This window comes from Cervus elaphus, chromosome 33 (assembly GCF_910594005.1).
Source record: "Cervus elaphus chromosome 33, mCerEla1.1, whole genome shotgun sequence".
Lineage (NCBI taxonomy): Eukaryota > Metazoa > Chordata > Mammalia > Artiodactyla > Cervidae > Cervus > Cervus elaphus.
This window is the reverse complement of record NC_057847.1, coordinates 27,185,296-27,207,864: the sequence shown is the minus strand read 5'-3', so window position 1 is coordinate 27,207,864 and position 22,569 is coordinate 27,185,296. Positions and strand designations below refer to the sequence as shown.

General features: G+C 41.1%; 1 protein-coding gene across 3 annotated transcripts in view; it reads left to right on the top strand.

Annotated features, from left to right (window-relative positions):
* RAPGEF4 (Rap guanine nucleotide exchange factor 4) overlaps window positions 1-22,569 on the top strand; it is a 315,899-nt gene that overhangs the window by 33,886 nt on the left and 259,444 nt on the right. For all 3 annotated transcript variants that reach the window (XM_043894163.1, XM_043894162.1, XM_043894169.1), the window contains exon 2: window positions 20,308-20,450. In XM_043894163.1, the coding sequence (XP_043750098.1) occupies window positions 20,308-20,450 (143 nt within the window). The remainder of the gene's footprint in view (window positions 1-20,307; window positions 20,451-22,569) is intronic.

Here is a 22,569-nt window from a genome sequence, read left to right as displayed (position 1 = left end):
AATTCATCCCAACCCCACCCCCACCCCCTTGGCAACCACAAATCACAACGTTTTCCTGATAAAATACAAGATACCCAGTTAAATTTGAATTTCACATAACGGACAACACATTTTAAAATGTTTTGATCATTGCAATAAGACATACTAAAAATGTATTCATTGTTTATTTGAAATTCAAATGTAAGTGGGTGTCCTGTATTTTTATTTGCAGAATCTGGTAACTCTAGGCTTACCAAACTCCACACAAAGAATGCTGTTCAAGGGTGGGAAATTCACTTTAACAAGGTGCTCATGACTGACCATAGACAGTTTTACTTCTAAAGAAAGTGGCACTAATTAAATGTAAGCTTAGTTTTTGTTGGTGGTGTTTTTGGTGGGGTATGTGTGCCCAGCTTCTTTTGTTTGTTGAGCAGGTATGCAAATCTGGGCCATTGCTGAATTGCTTGAGGGAACAGAGGTGAAGCTGAAGGCTACTGCTGGCTTGTCTTCCTCCTCTGCCCTCCTGGAAGCTATGCTAAGCCTCTCTGCTAAGTACACAGTTGAATCAATAGTCAGAGAAAGCATGTAGTGTTATCAGTTATTGAGCAGCCTGGAGCAGTCACACATCTTTGCATGGCCCTGATTGAAAATATGGTGAAGAGTACAGTCAGTGGACCAGGTTCCAGTTCTCGGCTTCCCCCAAAAGGCTGAGATTTGGGGGGTTACTGAATACTTCCAAGCTCAGTCTCCCCATCTGCAGGATAATAATACCTACCTTATAAGGCTAATGGGAGGATTACGTGAGTTAATATATATAAAGCAAGTATATTGATTGAATATACTTATACATACCCTTCGTGGATCAGAGCCTTGTTGTGGCAAAGGGGCTTGCATAATTCAGTGAAGCTATGAGCCATGCCATGCAGGGCCACCCAAGATGGATGGGTCATAGTGAAGAGTTCTGACAAAATGTGATCCACTGGAGAAGGAAATGGCAACCCATTCCAATATTCTTGCCTGGAAAACCCCATGAACATTATGAAAAGGCAAAAAAGATTGGACATTGGAAGATGGGTCCCCCAGGTCAAAAGGTGTCCAATACGGTACTAGGAAAGAGTGGAGGGCAATTACTAACAGCTCCAGAAAGAATGAAGTGACTAGGCTAAAGCAGAAATGATGCTCAGCTGTGGATATGTCTGGTGGTGAAAGTAAAATCTGATGCTGTAAAGAATAATATTGCAAAGGAACCTGGAATGTTAGGTCCATGCATCAAGGAAAATTGTAGCTGGTCAAGTAGGAGATGGCAGATTAAACACTGACATTGTAGGAATCAGTGAACCAAAATGGATGGGAATGGGTGAATTTAATTCAGATTACCATTATATCTACTGTTGTGGGCAAGAAAGGGAGAAGAAATGGAGTAGCCCTCATAGTCAACAAAAGAGTCTGAAATGCAGTACTTGTGTACAATCTCAAAAACAACAGAATGATCTCGGTTCATTTCCAAGGTAAACCATTCAACATCATAGTAATCTAAGTCTGGGCCCCAACCACTGATGCTGAAGAAGTTGAAGCTGATTAGTTCTATGAAGACCTACAACACTTTCTAGAACTAAAACCAAAAAAGATGTCCTTTGCATCATACGGGATTGGAATGCAAAAGTAGGAAGTCAAGAGATATCCACAATAACAGGCAAGTTTGACCTTGGAGTACAAAATGAAGCAGGGCAAAGGCCAGCAGAGCTTTGTCAAGAGAACACACATAGCAAACACTCTCTTCCAATAATACAAGAGACAGCTCTACACATAGACATCACCAGATGGTCAATACTGAAATCAAATTATTATATTCTTTGCAGCCAGAGATGGAGCAGCTCTGTGTGGGTGCTGCATGCGCAGTCGTGTTCAGCTCTTTGTGACGCCATGGACTGTAGCCTGGCAGTCTCCTCTGTCCAAGATATTCTCCCAGCAAGAATATTGTAGTAGGGTGCCTTTTCTTCCTCCAGGGGTATCTTCCCAATGTGGGGATCAAACCTGTGTCTTTTTAGGCTACTGCTTTGGCAGGCGGATTCTATACCACTAGCATGACCTGGGAAGCCCACAGTCAGTAAAGACAAGACCTGGAGCTAATGGCTCAGACCATCAGCTCCTCATTGCAAAATTCAGGCTTAAATTAAAGAAAGTAGGGAAAACCACTAGGCCATTCAGGTATGACCTAAATCAAATCCTTTATGGTTATACAGTGGAAATGACAAATAGATACAAGGGATTAGATCTGGTAGACAGAGTGCCTGAAGAACTATGGAGATTTGTAACGTTGTATAGGAGGCAGTGACCAAAACCATTCAAAGAAAAAGAAATGCAAGAAGGCAAAGTGATTGTCTGAAGAGTCTTTACAAATAACTGAGAAAAGAAGAGACGTGAAAGGCAAGGGAGAAAGGGAAAGCTATACCCAGCTGAGTGCAGAGTTCCAGAGAATAGCAGAGAGAGCTAAGAAGGTCTTCTTAAATGAACAGTGCAAAGAAATAGAGGAAAACAATAGAATGGGAAAGACTAGAGAACTCTTCAAGAAAATTGGAGCTATCAAGGGAACATTCCATGCAAAGATGGGCACGGTAAAGGACAGAAATGGTAAGAACGTAACAGAAGCAAAAGAGATTAAGAAGTGATAGGAATACACAGAACTATACAAAAAAGCTCTTAGTCAGATAACCACGGTGGTGTGGTCACTCACCTAGAATGAGACATCCTGGAGTGGGAGGTCAAGTGGGCCTTAGAAAGAATGACTATGAACAAAGCTAGTGGAGATGACAAAATTCCAGCTGAGCTATTTAAAATCCTAAAAGATGATGCTGTTAAAGTGCTGCACTCAATATGTCAGCAAATTTGGAAAACTCAGCAGTGGGCACAGGACTGAAAAAGGTCAGTTTTCATTTCAGTCTCAAAGACGGGCAACGCCAAAGAATGTTCAAACCGTACAATGTGCTCATTTCACATGCCTGTAAGGTTATGCTCAAAATCCTTCAAGCTAGGTTTCAGCAGTATGTGCACCACAATCCAGAGGTACAAGCTGGGTTTTGGAGAGGTGGAGGAACCAGAGATCAAATTGCTAACATTTGTTGAATCATGGGGAAAACAAGGGAGTTCCAGAAAAACATCTATTAATACTTCTGCTTCATTGACTACACTAAAGCCTTTGACTGTGTGGATCACAACAAACTGTGGTAAATCCTTAACGAGATGGGAGTACCAGACCACCTTACCTGTCTCCTGAAAAACCTGTATGCAGGCCAAGAAGCATACCAGAAGCAGGCCAGAAGTCTCCTACATATTCATGTGGTAAGTCCTTTAAAAAGTTTCAAAAATGCAAAACTTTTCTTCTCAGAAATCTTTCAGCTGAAGCTGAAACTCCAATACTTTGGCCACCTGATGCGAAGAGCCAACTCATTAGAAGAGACCCTGATGCTGGGAAAGATTGAAGGTCAAAGGAGAAGCAGGAAGCAGAGATGAGATGATTAGATATCATCTCCAACTCAATGGAAATGATTTTGAGCAAACTTGCAGAGATAGTGGAGAACAGAAGATTCTGGTGTGCTACAGTCCATGAGGTCGCAAAGAGTTGGACACTACCTAGTGACTGAGCAACAGCAGCAGTATTGATTGGACCATAATAAGAACACTAAATGCCAATTGCTGTTTTACTGTTATTTCCCAAAACGCAGAAAGTAATGTGAAACTTGGACAGTAATACAAAGAGATTTTTTGAGTTCAGAGAATGAAAATAAACATTTAAAATAGAGTAAGAGTTTATTTTAAAATTCATTACAAAATGAATTTAATGAATCAATAATTCATTAACTACTTAGCATGTTTGTTGAATGAATAAGTAGATAATCAAGTACCTATGATGTGTTAGGCACTGTGCTAGTCATTTGTGGTCCCTCTGCTAAAGTGGCCCAGGGTGTGGGGGAAGAGTCGTTTATTTTCTTATCATTTTGTGTTCTTTGTTCACTTGTACTGGTTGAGTTCTAAACCCAGGATTGCTAGTAGTGAATTGCAAGGAACTGCTTTCTGAATCTGCTCAGCAACCAGGTTTCCTAGGAAATGTCAGCAACCAACTCCTTCATCTCTTTCTTGGTTTAAACTCATTAGATTGGCTTCCACTGGAATGGCTGGATTGTTCTTCCTTTCATTTAGTAATCTTGGCCCTCCCAGAAATGAGATGCCACTTTTTGCACATTTATACTGGTTTTTTTTTTTTCAAATGCAGAACTGAATTTATTACTGATATGATAATGTTACCCAGCCAAACCTGGATCCACTCACACAGTTGAAAGTGAAAGTGAAGTTGCTTAGTTGTGTCCGACTCTTTGCGACCCCGTGGACAATAGCCTACCAGGCTCCTCCATCCATTGGATTCCCCAGGCAAGATACTGGAGTGGGTTGCCATTTCCTTCTTCAGGCAATCTTCCCGACCCAGGGATCGAACCCGGGTTTCACGCATTGCGGGCAGATGCTTTAACCTCTGAGCCGCAAAGCCATGCTGGTGACACTGGGTTGTGGTGAAGGAAAGTTCAGCGTTTATTGCAGGGTATCAAGCAAGGAGAACAGACAGCTCATGCTCAAAAGACCTGAACTCCGTGATGGCTTTCAGGGGAGGGGTTTTAAAGGCAGTGTGAGGGAGGGGACCGCAGAGTGTGTGATCAGCTTATGCACAATTCTTGGATTGGTTGGCATGAAGGTGAAATTTAAAGCATCATCAACCTTTTGCTTTCAGCCAGTCTAGGATCTCTGCTCTTATGGTCAGCAGTTTTTATCTGGTGGGGGTCTGCTTCCTGTAGAAACAACTCAGAAATGTGTGTCAGGCGTTTATCCATATCTTTCAGGGAACTGGGAGTTTTGTGTTTCTGCTGTGTGGTAGATCTTTAGTCTAAACTGTTACCAGTTTCCCTGCCTAACAGCTGTTCTTTATTTCTGCATTTTCATGTTTCCTAGTCATTAACTCTGAGTCAACCTTTTACTTCAAAGGACCAGGACACGGATTTGTACATGGTTTCAATAATTAGCCATCTCTCTTATACAGGTAGCAGTTATTCTTTTAATATATAATACAGTATATATAGTTTTTAAAAGGTGTAAGTTCATCTAAGTATTGTCACAACTTTTAAGAAAAACAAATATTTCTTTTGAAGAAATGGAAGAATTAAAATGACAAGGATAAACCAAATTACTAATGTATTCTAGGAAAGAGGCTACATTTGCATCCTGAACTGCTTGCAGATCTGCATAAGAGGGACAACCATGTAAAACTCTGATAAAGACTAGTCCTAAAGGACCAAGCAGAGCACCAAATTATGAAAAGAACCAAAGATTTCTTGATGAGGAGTCTGCCAATTGAAAAATTCATTTAATTCTCACTTATGAATAACAGTGTTATCTTACCTGTAAATACCTCTTTTATTCCTGCTTAGAAATAACCATAGCATTTTTAAGGGGAGGGAACCATATTGTTAGATTTATTTTAAGCTCTATTAAATTAAATTTATTAAGCTATATTAAATAAATTTATTAAATTTACTTAAGGTCCATGAGGATGTAGGATCTTGGAAACACAAAAAAAACCTGGACAAGTTAATGACTCTATTAGAAAGCCTGCATCTTAATGGAGGCAGAACTGAAAGGTGATAATAAACAGAACCGTCCCAGCCACTAGGATTTCTCTGCTTTATGAGTCCATCATGCCTTGTCAGAGCGCATGGCTCGGTGAAAGCAAGACCACAGGAAGCACAGAAGTGTGGTTTCTCTCCAGTAAGAACCTGCTGATCGGCTTGCAGGGGTTCCAGCCCAGGGAAGGTCTCTTCACATTCAGCACAGGAGAAGGGGCGCCCACCATAGGGTCATCATAGGGTGTTTGTCGGTGTCTTTGTCAGTTGGACAAAGGCCATACCCCATTCTTGGCACTTGGATGGCGTGTCCTATGGATAGATCACCTTATATTTGGATAGAAGGTTTGGTATGCAGAAGCCCTTACAACAAACAGGGAAGATGTATGGTTAGGAGCCTTCGTTTTCTGGGCTTCTGTCATCTCAGCTGTGATGATTCAGACATACAGAGGACTGGGGAGAGTACTCTGAGATGGCTTTTGAACTTTTCCATAAAAGTTCACAGGTATCTGAAAAATCCAGATCTTTTACTGCATACAATGGCATATTAGTATTAGAAGGAATTAATATTGTAAGCAAGTGATCATGCCACATGAATAACAAACCATAATTACATTATAAACACATACTGTAGAGAACTTACTATTTTAATTAAATAAAACTACAATAAAAATGATCTGAAAAAAAAAAAAAAAGAAAAAAAAAAATGATCTGACACCTTTCATGATTTACATATGCTGTTCCTGGACAGCATTGTAATTATGGACAAATGGTTCATATGATGTTAGAATAAATGACTATAATTAGGATGACTTTCATGCGGTCGAGCTACATTTTTAGTTTTCCTTATTCAGTGTACCCTTTCATCATCTTTGCACACCCACTGACGCTTGCAGATGAGAAAGGACATTCCGGAACCTTACTCATCAACAGCTGGAAGGGCCCTTGTTCTCCATGTCTCCCTGCCCCAGCCTTGAGAATCCCCATGTCGTCTTCCTGCACCTCCTCTGCCAGCCTCCACTCTCCAACACCAGCATCTTTTCAGTCAGAGCTACCTCCTGCTCTGGCCCCTGCTGTCCAAGAGCAGGGGCACAAGACTGCAGAAGCTCTAAATCCGGAAGAATGGGAGTTCAGTGTCAGAACAGTCTTAAAGCCAACTGTGTGTGTTTTGTCACTAAGTCATGTCCAAATCTTTAGACACTCGATGGACTATGGCCTGTTAGACTCTTCTGTCCATGGGAGGGAGACAGACATCACATAACTGCTGATCAGTGAGTGTAGGAATTGGCTTTGCATCCCTGATATCTAGGAGAGCACCTGCTGAGAGGTGGAATGAGGAAGGCAATCCAAGAAAGGGGCGTGTATAATAAATTGTCCAAACTAGGATACTTGTGAGAGTGAATGGGGACACTGTTAATAGTTTCACTGGGCCTGTAGGTATAACTGTGACTGTCCCAGGACAACCTGGACTTACTGTCACCTTACTTCAAAGTGGGCATTACAGAGAGAAGGAGAAGAGAGTTATGGCTGTTGTTACACCTGAATGAATGTGACAAATGGAGCCCTAAAACTCTGTTTAATTAGTCCCCTTAACTTTTATCCCTTTCTCCTCCAGTTCATTCCTTGCTCGCAGACTGATTTTTCAAAATGATAGCTCTGATTTCTTCAGTCTCCTTAAAATCTCTGCTGGTCTCCCCTGGTCAGCAGAATAAAGTCTACACTCACTGGCTGGCATTCCAGCCCTGCCCTTAGTAGGGATCCAGTCCTATTTCTTAGTTTTCCTCTTTGAGAAGCCATTGGAACTGCAGACCATTGAATCTACTGGATACTCTTGGCCTATAATTTCTTACCTCCATGCCTTTGCTCATGCTTTATCATCTTGTTAGAATCTGTTAGATAAAGAATCTGCCTGCAATGCGGGAGAATCTGCCTAATGGGAAGACCCAAGTTTAATCCCTGGGTTGGGAAGATCCCCTGGAGAAGGGAATGGCAACCCACTCCAGTATTCTTGCCTGAAGAATTCCAGAGACAGAGGAGCCTGGAGGGCTACAGTCCATGGGGTGGCAAAGAGTCGGACATGACTGAATGACTAACACTTTCACTTTATCATCTTGTTGCTTGGAAACCTACCCTGTGTTTGTACTTATACAATTTCTGTCCACTCTCCATGACCCAGCTCAAATTTCGGCTTAAATGCTGTGGGAAGCAGAAATTGGAAGGAAAAAGTTCTCTGTGAAGCCTTATCCACTCATTCTTGTCTCACCAACTCTGAACTCCTAGGAGTCGCTGTATAGACCTCTGTGGACCTTTATTTATATGGACCCATATGACTGCTTTCATCCTTGCATTTTCATCATTTAGATAGAGATTTTGGATCCTCTTGGAGATCAGAAGTGGTTTTAGGGCAGAATCAAAGTCTTATTCTTCCTGTAATTCTCAGAAAACTTTTCATTGTACTTTGCACTTGGTTAACATGCAATAGATTTGCTGGATGAGAGATTAGAGTCTGAAATTCAGAATTCTCATGCCTTTTATCTCTGCTTGGGTGAAAAAAAGCTATAGAATAAAGGTACTTTGTGTTTTGCTTGCATGGAGACTCGGGGCTGGGACAGTGTTAGCATCTGATTCTTGTTGGCTCTAAGGACTGGTTCCCTACCCTCTGAGGAGGACTAGACGAGGTAGACCAGCTTCTGGCATTTAGGAAATCTGTTATGATCTCTCCAGCTAGATCTGTCTTTGGCATAGATGGGGAGTCACAATATCCTATTACTAAATGGACCACACACAACTGTGACAAGACCCCTTTCTGATACTGGCCTTGTCCAGCTACTGGTTCTTTGGGAATTCAGTCTCCAGGCATCTTATTGCCTGAGTAGTCATAACTGCTGGATGCAATAATTCAAATCTTGCCTGAAATTATATGCAAGGCTGGCTTTCTTTTTATTAAATCAGTGTTCTAGATACCAGCCTACCTGGCCTGGACTATTAATTCTGATCACTTTGAAAACTGAAATGACTAACAACAAAAAGAAAACCTGTCAAACTGAATCTTCATCCCTAACTAATCATAATACCTGCCATATGTCCTTGGCACAAATCATGTTGCTGCCTGGGGCATTTCATTCTCTTCAGTGAGGCGTCCTGGAAATGTGTGTTCGTGTGGAGTACTCTGGCCATTTTACACTCTGAAGGGGTATAAAAAGCTATTTCCCAAAAGAATGAAATTCAAGGCATCTGTTTTCCCTGGCATTTGTTGTGTTGAAACTATGGAAATATGCTGTCTTAGACTTAGTGAGTATGACAAAAGGCTTTAGTTTAACAAAAATTTATTGTGAAATTTTATTCAGTATTTTCTCTACTATCCAACTCTAGATTTATTAAACAGTCTACTCACTATTAAAGCCTGAGTACTGTGAAAGGAGTGTTTGACTCTGTCTGTAAGAACTACAGCCTACCATGCCTTAGGGAATCTTTGGTATACTAATAACTTTAGCTGATGGTACCCTCTACCTTTTTGTAGACCATGGCCAACTAAACCGTACTGAGAGCATTATTCCAACCAAACTCCTGAGTGCATTAGCCATAGATCTGGAAGGCCCCGTCTCATTTTTGTTAAGATATTTAGAGTCTGAGCCACAAAGTAATTATAGGGCAACACTTTCCATTTTACCCAGATTTATTTTTACGTATTTATTATTTGGGCTTTTCTGGTGGCTCAGTGGTAAAGAATCTGCCTGCAATGCAGGAGGCTTGGGTTCGATCCCTGGGTCAGGAAGATCCCCTGGAGGAGGAAATGGTAACCCACTCCAGTATTTTTGCCTAGGAAATCCCATGGACAGAAGAGCCTGGCGGGCTACAGTTTGTGGGGTTGCAAAAGTCAGACACGACTTAGTGACTAAATGACCACAAATTTATTTATTTATTGTCTCAATATGTTACTCCTCTTAGAACATAGGCCTTTCTAAAGATAGAATTTCCGAGATAATTTAGGCCTACAGCTCCCTTTTGGTTATGAAGAAATCAAGGCCCAGAGAGGTTAAGCAATTTGTTCAAGGTAGTACAACTTGACAATATAAGTGACAGAATCATTTCTACCACTTTCTATTGGTCACAGGGTTAGCCTGGATTCATTAGGAGGGGAAATAAGGCCCACTTCTTCTTTTAAAAAATACTTTCATTTATTTATTTGACTGTGCTGGGTCTTCATTGCTGCGTGGGCTTTTCTCTCGTTGTGGTGAGTGGGGGCTATTCTCCAGCTACAGTGCAAAGGCTTCTCACTGTGGCAGCTTCTCCCGTTGCATTTGGGCTTCAGTACTTCCGGTACATAGGCTTAGTTGTCCCATGGTGCATGGGATCTTTCCGGACCAGGAACCCATGTGTCCTGCATTAACAGGCAGATTCTTTACCACTGAGCCACCAGGGAAGCCTGGTCCCACTTCTTGATGGAGATCATGACAGAGCTTTTGTGGCCATCTTTACTACACTATACTCATAAAGCAGAAGTTTTGTTTCGTAACAGTTTAGGCTCTCTGGAGGTATACACTGCCACTTTAATTGGAAAAATTTCAGCCATTCTTTCTCCAAAAACATATTTTTCTTTCCTATCTTCTCTCTCCTTTTCTTCTGATACTTCAGTTGTTGTTCAGTCACCCTGTTGTGTCTGACTCTTTGCGACCCCATGGGCTGCAGTAAGCCAGGCCTCCCTGTCCCTCACCATCTCCCATAGTTTGCCCAAGTTCATGTCCATAGCATCAGTAATGCCATCCAGCCATCTCATCCTCTGACACCCTCTTCTCCTTCTGCCCTCAATCTTTCCCAGCATCAGGGACTTTTCTAATGAGTCAGCTGTTCACATCAGGTGACCAAAATGCTGGAGCTTCAGCTTTAACATCAGTCCTTCCAAAGAGTATTCAGACATATATATTAAACTTCTGTTATTATCCCCTATGTCATCAGTCTCTGTCCAATTTTTATCCTTTTTTCTTGCCATGTTTCAGTTTTGGTTACTTTCTACTCTTTGCCTTAATGTTCACTGATTTGTTTTCCCACAGGGCCCAATCTCCTCTTAAGCCCATCCAATGAGTGTTTCTCCTTTTCATATTTTGTATTTTTCAGTTTTAGAATTGTCATATGCTTCTTTTTAGATAGTGTCTGTTTCTCTACTGATATTCTTCATCTCTTCACACATTATGCTAATCTTTTCTTGTAAGTCCTTAAACATACTTATAATAGCTGTTTTAAAGTCCTTGTTTGGAATATTTGCCATCCCTATCATCTCTGGTCTGTTTCTGTTGACTTTTTTTCCCTGTTATGAGTCGCATTTCCCTGTTTCCTCATATATGTGGTAATTTCTGATTGTATGTTAGACAGTGTGATCCTCTCATATTAAAGAGTCTTGAGTTTGTTACTTTCTTTAAGTCATGTTACCTTCTGTTTCCACAGGCAGGTAACTTATTTACTGATTAGTAAGTTTCTATTGAGGCTTGTTTCTACTGAGGCTTATTTTTCAGCCTTGTTAGGGTAATTCTAGGTTTGGGGCTAGAATGGTCTTTTTGAGTCTCAGTTGAATGTCCAGGGTGATCGGTGAGGTCTGACTACTCTGGCTGGTCAGGGCTGCTATATCTCTCAGTACTGTGTGACCTCCAGAATCTCTGTTCAGCTTTTACTCCCCAGAAGCTGTTGCCTGCTGGGCTTCTGCATGAGTATTGGACGGCACATTGGCAGCTAATGAGTCAAGAAGACCCCTCTGCCAAATTTTGGAGCCCTTTTTATGAACAACTTCCCTCTTTTGGGGTCACTTCACTGCAGATTTCAGCTACTTCAGCATCCCTGAATGCCAATGACTGCCCCACTAGCCCCATGATACTACTGTGCTCTACTTGGGTTCTCCCTCCATGTCTGTGTTCCAGAAAGTATTTCCAGGCAAAGCGTCAAGGTTATTGTGTGGATCACCTCTTGTATTTCCATTCTTCCTAGGATCATCGTCCTGCATTACCTGTTATCTAATGTCTAAGAACAGTTGCTTCCTGTATTTTGTCCAACTTTTAAATTGTTTACTGTGGCACCAGTTACTCCATCATAGCAGGAGTAGATGTTCTCTTCTCTTTATATTGAAACGATAGATTTTTTAAATAAATAGAAAATTCCATATATTTTTTAAAAATTGCCATTCTACATGTTGCTCAACTGATCAATCTGTGGCATGAGATATAGAGATGGTTTTGTTAGTGAACTAAAACCACCAATAAGTCTTTCTTTGACTGTTGTCTAATGTGTGTTCTTCAGTAACAGGTTGATAAATTGATGAAATAAATTCTGGTCGAAAATTTTTGGTTCTAGGTCAAAACGTTGCCCACCTTGACATACTAAGTCCTTTTTCTGTCCTCTTTTGAGCGCTTCACAGGAATTCTTATTATTTAGTCCTCCTGCCTGAGTTCTAGTTCTTTATAAGAACTGAGCACTCAAGCTTCCATAATCCCATCACTAATCTGGAGATGTGTCTTCACTCAGTGTGCCTATAAACTTAATTTTCTACTCCTATCTGTTGTTTATCAATTAAAGTAAAATTCAGGCCTGCCCCCTCCAATTTAAATATCCTTATATCCATTATCCAGTATTGTGGGGCAGGACTAATAGATTAGTTACCACACGAGCAGCCTAATTACCTCTGCACAAGAATGATAAACTCTCTTGTGGTTGTTGGTGCTGTTTTATATACTCCACTTTAGAACTATTTTCTACATGTACCTACTTGAATGGATTTCAGTTTATATCTTAAAAAACGGTACCAATCTCTGTTTCAGGGCTACAGCTTTAGAACTACATTATTTCCATTCTCCATATGGTTTTTACATTCAGGAAAGGCTGAGTAATATCACATTTTTTAATATTTAGATGTACTAAATTAATCATGGAAATTAGCATGGGTTCACATGAAAAAACTATAAATGGATGACACAAGAAATCTTAGTCAATAATTAAGCTGCTATTAATATAAAAAATGAAATGATTCTTTCTGTATTCTTTCACTGAGAACATTGGAAGTGTGAGGATTTATTATTACTCTGATTTGCTAAGTGTGATCAAGAAGAACAAATATTTTACTGATAGTTTCTTAACTAAAGTGAAAGTGAAAGTGTTAGCCACTCGGTCCATGTCTGACTCTTTGTGACCCCATGGACTATAACCCACCAGGCTCCTCTGTCCATGGAATTCTCCAGGCAAGAATACTGGAATGGGTAACTATTTCCTACTCCAGGGGGTCTTCTCCACCCAGGGATTGAACCCTGGTCTCCCGCATTGCAGACAGATTCTTTACCTACTAAGCCACCAGGGAAGATGCTTCTTAACCAAAAAGTAATATAATTTTTCTTTGAAATGTTCTTCATTTTCAATAATAAATAATAATACATTTACAAGTACAAATACAAAAGGCACAAACGTGTATTTGTTCTTTCAACAGTGTTCCCGACACTGTTCAGGGTGCTGGAGATATGTTAGTAGCTCAACATGTCTGACTCTTTGCGACGCCATGGACTGTACCAGGCTCCTCTGTCCATGGGATTCTCCAGGCGAGAATACTGGAATGGGTTGCCACTTCCTCCTCCAGGGAATCTTCTCGACCCAGGGATCCTACCCACATTTCTTATGTCCCCTGCATTGGCAGGTGGGTTCTTTACCCCTAGAGCCACCTGGGAAGCCCGTCCCTGGCAGGAGAAATAGTTGTTGCAAGGCTCTCAGGTGGGGCAGAGGCCTTTAAGGGGCAACAGAGACACCTGTATGTCTGGAGGAGCCTAGAAGAGGAAGTGTTGCAGAAATCAGTACTCAAGAAACCAAGGACCACCCTCGGAGGGTTGGAGAACTCAGGTTTATTATGCCGGCAGGCCCAGAGAAGTTAACCCTCCAAGCTCTGAGCCCTGAACAAAGGGGTTACAGAGTTTTTACAGACAGACGACAGTGGGCAACACTGGCTGCTAATAGTGTTTAAACTATTATTAAACAGTGTTAACTGATTAAACACTGGCTGGTTGAAACTAAGGGGTTTTGGGTACATGGGAACCGCAGTCAAGATAGGGAGGGGGATGCTTGACTTTTACAGACAGGCATGATTAAGCAGGTTTGCAGGGGCTGGGCAGTTGTAAAGAGCAGGACAAGGGTACATGAGATAAGCTCCAGTTCCTAGCATTGTAAGTCCCCACTTTCTGAGACTACGTGACCTACGTGATCCAGACTTTGCAAGGAGCAAGCTGAGTTACAGAGGCAGAAGGAGCAGGAGGTTATGTAAAAATTTAACTTTTCCTCTTAAGAAGTGCCAAAGGAAATAGGTACCTGGAGTGGGGCATGGGGACCAGATTACCCACCATCATGGTAGCATACCCGATACCCTTTCTAAAGTCAGAGATTTTCAACCAGCTGATCCACAGAGGGGAAGGCATTTTCAAACTGTCTGCTCAAAACGCATTTCCCCCTGCTGCTGCTCATAGGTTGGAATGCATAAAAGCTTAAAAATAATGTCCTCCCCCACTCCCCCATCCTCAGCCTTCCTTTTTTTCACTTTGTTTCTCCTTCAAGAGTCTCCTTGTTGCCCAGGAATAAAGAGCACTAAGAAAAGACTTATCAGAAAGATCTCAAGAGATTCCCATTTCCTTTTTTCTAATCCCCACAACCTAAGGGTCTTAGGGTCTCTTCAAGTGGTTAGTCGTTGCAGTGGCAATTTTTTGAACAGCGTCATCTCAAAGTTGAATGTAGCACTAAGTACTGTGGAATGATTTTTGAGAGCATCTGCATGCTATGGTGCAAATTGCATGAGAAAACAAAAAAAAGCTGTCATTTCAGACTTATTTACAAAGCATTTTTAAGGAGGCATCAGTTATGAGTCATCCCAGAAGCCATTCTAAAAGTTTAAGGAGCCAAAAGAAATTATTTTTAACTTAATGCTAATGGAGCGAGTGTATCATCTGAGGAAAATTAGGAAAGCATTCTACTTGATGTGATGCTTGGAGTCCAGTAAGCATCCGGTTTGGCTGGGATCTGGGGTCCCCTGACTGCAGTGTGGAGTGGAGAGGTGTGTGCCCAGCCTGATTATTCCGTCCTGAGGTCAGACACTCATGCGGTCAGGGAAGGTTTTTGAAAAGGGTCTGTTAAAATTGGGCCAGGCTGTACTTTGATTTTGTATCTGTAATGAGAGGACCTGTAGCGCACTGAGCCTGGTCAAAAGGTTTCCCTTTCTCTTTTCACTAATAAATACAGGGTTAGCCTTGTTTAGATATTAGCAAGACTGATCCTGCCCTCAGCCTGATGACAGGCTATTTCAACTGTCCTAGCAGCGCTGGGTCCCGGAGCTGGCATCTCTCCCTCGTGAGACTGATGACACGCTGGTTGCCAGTAAAGGAAGGTGGAGGTATTCTGCCCCTCTGTTATTTGCTCAGGGCCACAATGGTGCCCTGGTGACCTCCAGTCCCAGCTCTCTTATTTGGGACCCTTGGGGGCCCATTTGTTCTTCACTCTTTTATGGAGACATAGACGCCAGGGGCATGATTTCTAAATAGAGAGGCATTAGACAAGGAATTTGCAGACTGAACACGTTCTGCTCCCTGGCGGCCGGTGTGCAGGCCATATTTTGGGAGGGTCACAGAGGCCATGGTGGGCCTTGTGATAGTCAGTCTCAGCTGTGGAGATAAAACACTGCAGCTGCACCTGGGGTCTTTGGAGCCATCAAGGGGTTTTTTTCTCAGAGTCACCCTGAACACAGGCAGACTCAAGAGACAAGAATTTTGGCAATTGGTTGAGTTGAGGGATGTGCTCAAGTGTGTGTGTTGTTAATGAAAAAGGTGTTCACAGACACTTGTTAAAGGCAATAAGCAGAGTTTATTTAGGACTGTTGAGGCAGGTATGAGGACCACTGCCATAGGATTTTACAGTGGGGGAGAGGGATTGGGCTCGACTCTGAACACAGCCTGGACAAGTGGGAACTTATAGTCAAGGAGCAAGGTGTGTGTGTGTGTTAGGGAGGTGGTCAGTGGGTGGAAAATTACTAAGAGAAAACATCAAGGGTAGGGGAGATTCTGGATAAATTGACCTGACTGGATTTTTACTGAAGACAAGGGTGATTAGGTGTCATCTGGGGGATGGTGGAGGATGTGAAACCCAATTAGATATGGAGGATGGTCAGATATCAAGAACGGAGGGCTCTGGTTAAACTGACTTTTTAAGCAAGGTTCTTGCTAAAACTACATTTTACAAAGAAGTACACAGATGGGTCTAGGAAAAGATTCAGGAGTCCAATTCCAGTTTGGTCAACAAAGAATCTTTCTCATTGTGTATGTGTGTGCTTGTGTGTATGTGTTTGTACATATGTGTATCTGTGTGTGTACATCTCTGTATATGTGTATATATCTGTGTGTGTGTGTGTGTGTGTGTGTGTAGGGGACTGGTGGATAAGAAATTAACAGGGAGTAGAGTCAGTAGAGCAGGTCTCTAGGGAGAGGAGCACTAGTGATGCACCACATTTTTGGGAATAAATGATGAGATAGTGGTGGTACAATAGAAATTAAAAGAGAAACAGGAAAGAACTGATTCTAGGAAGAATTTTCAGTTGTGCCTTCAGGAAGTCTTTGTAGAATTTGTATTCACCAGTGATATCTGTTCTTCTGAATTCATATATCCTTCTTTGCTATATTAATTGCACTTCTTACCACCTATCACCTCAATAATTGCTATACGTCTACAACTCCCGCTAACTCAGTTTGAACTTCCTTGGTTGCAGGAGCCATGCTCTTTGTGTCACTGAGGAGTCTCTTGTACAGACACTCAGTAAATGTTTGCAGATCAAATGAATGCATTTCAACACCTTCTTTCTGAATTTTGTTGATGTTGTTGGGAAAACTTGTAATTAGTAGAGTCAACATTTCAGTATTCTAAGTGGTTAATAATCATATAATTAAAATGCTAACATGATAAGTGGTAAACATCTTGAGTTTCAAAGACTTTTGATATATCCATGTCATCACTGGCTTTATAAACACATGATTTTAGTACACGAATACTAACCTAGCCTCTGTTATAATGTTTTTGCTGGAAAAATAGATTTTAGAATACTTGCTTCATCTAACAAGGCTGTGATGATGAATATTTCAAAGCCCTTTAAGAAGTCAGTCGTGAAAGGCTGCTGTTACCAAGTACATTTGTTTGAGATTTTACTGTTGTTATAATAGAGAAAAATATCCATGCACACCTATCTATAAACCCTTCCAAAAATACAAGAGAATTTCAGTATATGTTTTTAAGCATTTTATTCTTTCTTTTAAAAGGTCTTTGTGGCAATGATGACAATGAAACTGAAGGTACTCATAATAAAAATAGCTTCTGTAGCCCTTTATAATTTATAAAGCTCCATGTATTATCTCAGACTCAACAGTTCAGTAGGAGTGGGGACAAGCTCTTTATAACCTTAAGTTACTGTTAAAGAACAAAGAATCAAAACAAACTGCAAAGTCATTTTAATGCAAATGTATTTATTTAGCTTTATACCCAGTGTTCTGAAATACATTTATCTGATCTTCAGACGGCATCTGGAAATTTAGAAAAAATACAAATGAAGTAGTTATTAAGCATTCCATATGTTTCCACAAGATGACGGTCCTATTACAGCCTATTATTGTCCGTTGCTTGGATGAGCCTTCTGTTCACGGCTGTGGGAAGGCAACTGGGCAGAGAGCAGTCTTGCCTTCCCCTCCCTCCTTTCCTTTCCCTCTTCATCTACTTCCTGCACCCCTCCCCCAGGTCTGACTGCTGGGTGTTGGTACCCCCTGTCCTGGAAGATCCCCCTGAGCCTCTGTGGGATGTAGCCCAGGGTGGGGGTGTGCTTACTTAGCAGATTGGTGAAGAGGGGCGCCCTGCTCGAGGCAGAGGATTCGCAAATGTCTATTATCATATAGTCTATCATATCATATATCATGTGTCATATCATATCATATCATATATCATATCATATATACATCATATCATATAGGAAACAACAGAAGTCATCTAAGAGGAGATGTTTTGCTGATTTTAAGGTTATTGTACCTTTTCCCGTGAAGATGCCTATGTGTTATTATCTTATGCTCTGACTAATCCAGAAACTGGTTCATTGGTCCCTAGATGATCCCAAGTTGACTGCATTAAGATTTAAGATCATATTAAATTTTCACATTGCATAATGAGTGTGAGCAGCAGGTGGAATCCAGAACCTTTGCTATCCCTCATACACCTGACTTTAGTAGTTTCCATGTCTGCATTCTTTGTAGTAAAAGAAGGTCCAGCCCAGAACATTGTGGGCACCCATGTTCCCATGCTTACCATACAGTGTTCTAATTCTGGTTTTGGAGCTCCTTCCCCCACTGGATTATGAGCTCCTGGTGAGTAGGGTTGGCTTCTTGTTCATTTCTGTTATTCCAGGGGAAGATATCTTATATAAGTAGGAAAGCAATACAGTTTACTGAATGGATGATTAAAATGAACGTGCACCCATGAAAGGATGTGTTTGGCAGAGAGTCATTTAAAATTTCATGCGCTAAGTTGCTTCAGTCATGTCTGACTCTGTGCAGCTCTATGGACCGTAGCCCGCCAGGCTCCTCTGTCCATGAGGATTCTCTAGGCAAGAATACTGGAATAGGTTGCCATGCCCTCCTCTAGGGGATCTTCCTGACCCAGGGATTGAACCCAGGTCTCTTATGTCTCCAGATTTTGATAATTCATATTGCAAAGTTAAGTCTTGTTTATTTGCATGCCATTAATTTGAAAGGTAGATATGACAAAAAGTTATAAATAAGTATTAAAACCACTCCTTTCAAAATCACAAACATATTCTAATAAAATGTTATTTTGTGGTACTGCCAATAGGCATCATTTACCGTTATAATTTATGGAGTACTCAAAAGAATTTTATTTTATTGAAAATGTTTTTGGTTTGTGTCTTTTTAACTTTAGAGGAGTTAACCTCTGTCTGACCTTGCTGTCTGATTTAGAAAGTTTTTAATAATGGATAGTAAAATTCATCTGTAGAGCTGAAGAACCACGAGAAGAAGAAAAAGCAGGAAAACAGTGACTCGGTAGTTGATAAAGGGCTTCCCTGGTGGCTCAGCTGGTAAAGAATCCACCCGCAATGCGGGAAACCTGAGTTCCATCCCTGGGTTGGGAAGATCCCCTGGAGAAGGGAAAGGCTACCCAATCCAGCATTCTTGCCTGGAGAATTCCATGGACTATATAGTCCATGGGGTCGCAAAGAGTCGGACACGACTGAGCGACTTTCACCCACACTCACCTGTAGACAGTCCCACCTCTGCAGGTCGCAGTTTGTCTTTGCTCTTCCAGTTGTGCTTCTGACTGGCCAGCCGTAAACTGGAGATTCCCACGAGCCCCTCTTATAGTGGATGAACTTGATAGAGCTGTTCACAGAACTCAGGAGAACAAGTCCTTACTAGATTTCTTATAAAAAGGTATAGTTCAGGAATAGCCAGGTAGAAGAGATGCACCGGCAAAGTGTGGGAAAGGGGCACAGAGAGGTCATGCCCTCTCCTGGTGCCACTCCCCACATTTCCAAGTGTTCACCAACCTCAGCCCCACTGTTGAGGGGTTTTTATGGAGGGTTCATTACTTAGGCGTGCTTCATGAAACTGATCGGTCACTGGTGACTGAACTCAATCTCCTGCCGCACCACCCCCCAACATCAGAGGGTGCTGCTGAAATTACCAAGCCTCTAGTCTCATGACTGGTTCTCCAGGCAACCAGTCCCCATCCTTAGGTTACCTAGGAGTTTTCCAAAAGTCACTTTGTTAATATAAACTCAGTTGTGATGGAAAGGAGCTTGACACCCATTTCACCTTTATGACACTTAAGCATTTCAGGATCTGAGGGCAAAAGGCCAAATATAACCAAAGATACCCCTGTGACTCTTAGATAAGAAATAGCAAGAGTTTTAGCTCTGTGCAAGGAACAGTGAACAATTTCTTATAATTTTGTATTTTTATTGTAAATCACAATATCATACCGTCTGCAGTCATTGTGACTTTTCACCTGCAGTCGTTTAGGGTGGGTAGTAGACAAAGGTCTGGAAATACTTTCTTTTTTTTTTTCTTTATTGGGGTATTACACTGTTGTGTTAGTTTCTCCTATACTACAAAGTGGATCAGCTATGTGTATACATATGTGCCCTCCCTCTTGGACCTCAATCAACCCTGCCACCCATCTCATCTGGCTAGGTGGGAGCACCAAGCTGAGCTTCCTGTGCTATATAGCAGGTTCCCACTAGCTATCTGTTTTACACATGGCTTGCACATATGTCAATCCACTTCCCAGTTCATCCTCCCCTTCCGGGTCCACAAGTTTGCTCACTACATCTGTGTCTCTATTCCTGTCTTCCAAATAGGTTCATCTGTACTATTTTTCTAGATCCCACATATATATGTTAATATATATTTGTTTTTCTCTTTGTGACTTATTTCACTCTATATGACAGACTCTAGGCCTGGAAATACTTATAATGGTTGTAGGGGAATAAATATTTGCAATAAAATACTTGCAATTCATATATTTCCATTAATTTGTTTGTGTTTAGAATAATAACGCATGTGGACTCAAGTAAGTTCTTTCTGATACAGTTTTGTGCCTTTTCTCTCTTTTATAGACCATTGGAACGATCCAGTGAAGATGTGGATATAATCTTCACACGGCTGAAAGAAGTTAAAGCTTTTGAGAAATTTCACCCAAATCTCCTTCATCAGATTTGTTTATGTGGTTATTATGAGAATCTGGAAAAAGGAATAACATGTAAGAAATGCAACTCCAGTGGTGTGTTTTCATGTATAAGTTTGTGCTCATTTGTGGTTATGCTGTGGGGATGGATAGCAAATGGGTTATCTTTGTGCCAAATAGTTGAGCTCAATCAAAGGTATGAGGTTGACATTTCTCTCTCCTTGTTTATTCAGTTCTAAATCAGCATTTCCTTAACTCCTTTGTCCATAGCATGCAAATGGTTCTTCCAGGCAGTCTCCTTTTCAGATGGAGCTGGAAGGATTTATATATTCAGCAAGATCCTTAGAAGTTCTAATATACAATTATTTTCTGTAACCCAAGAAATATGGGAGCCAATAGGATATTAAATGGGCTTCCCTTGTGGCTCAGTGGTAAAGAATCCACCTGCCAATGCAGGAGACACAGGAGTCTCAGGTTCAGTCCCTGGGTTGGGAAGATCCCCTGGAGAAGGAAATGGCAACCCCCTCCAGTATTCTTGCCTGGAGAATCCCATGGACAGAGGAGCCTGGCGTGCTATAGTCCATGGGGTCATAAAGAGTCAGAAAAGACTTAATGACTAAACAGCAACAGCAAAAGGATGTTAAATAAGATAAAAGGTCTAAACTAATGATAATAGTCATTTTAAAAATTAAAGCACAGCTGGTTTACAATAGTAATGTTTGAATTAACCTCACTGGTAACATCTATTCCAGATGTGACTAAGGGGTGGGGGAGTAAAATGATAGAGTGACAGCTGCATTTAAAAAACTATACAAGTATATTCTCATTAAAAAAGTAATGCTATTAGCATCTGTTGTCATGCTTCATACTGCAGTAACAGAAAACTCCCATCCAACTGGCTTAACCATGACTCCTATAAGGAGGGAAGATCAGTTATCCACGAATAAGCAGTCCTGAGGTAGGATGGCTTCAGGGCTGGTTGATTAAGTGGCTCAATGACGTTATTAAGGTCTCAGGTTTCTCTCATATTTTTGTTGGTTTATTTTTTTTTTTTTGCTGTTCATCTTGTGGCTTTGGCTTTTGTTCCTGCTGAAGGACTATTTCTTATCTCTTTTTCAGAAGTCCCCCAGCAGACTTCCTGTATTGTTTCAATGGCCAGAATTGCATCATGTGCCGCTGATTAAACCAATCACTGGCACAGATTATGGGACCACATGATTGATTTAGACCAATCATGGTTACCCCAGTAGAGCTAGGGAAGAAACTCATATGCTCAGTGTTTGGCCTTGTGGAGGAGGGTGGGAACTTGTATATAATCCATGTTCAGGGCATGATTTCAAATGGGGAACTAACAGGGTTTGTCACAACATCATTGTAGAAAATTTAGAAGACAAAACGAATATCACCTACAATCCCCAAATCCAGAGATGGCTGTTTACATTTTGTGTGTGTCCTTCAAGATATTTGCCTATGTACACAACAAAGCAGAGTCGCACTTCTGTTTAAAAAATCATCCACACATATTGTTTTCAAACCAATATTTTTTATTCTTACTCAGTGGGAACATAATTTTTTAAGAGATAAGACTCTGTCTTCTATTTCTTACAGCCGTTTTCAAAATGAGTCTTCTATGATGTGTAATGTGAATTTGATTGGCAAGTAATAATATCTTTGGGGGCCAAGAAGTTCATGAAAGGCAAAGCCCTAATTCTAAAATAAGTCACTTGCAAAGGCAAGGAATAGCAGAGTTACTGGCAAGGCCAGCTATAAACTCATCAATCCCCCATCTTAAGCTTGTCATTGCACCTGGTGGGATACCATTGTTGTTCTTGCCTTTCCACAGCATGCTTTAGTCAGAGAGTTTAGAACAGCTTGTCATCATTAATTATGGCTCCCAGAAGCTTCCTCTTATGCAGTGAGCCTTAGCCTTGCCAGAACTCAACTATCCCACTGAGTTGTCATGTGATTTTTCATTGAGCCACTTGACTTCTGAGGTAGGATTCTGTGAAAAGAATTTTAAAATATCAGATCATTCCATCTAGTTATTTAGCTAGAATATTTTAAAAGGATAGTTGGGTTTGCATGAGATTTTTGAACCACTGTTTCAGGATGACTTTCCAAACTATTGGTCTTAACTAGGACGTGGGAACTAAGATTCTTACTAAATAGCTAAATGTTTTGTCTCTGAGATACA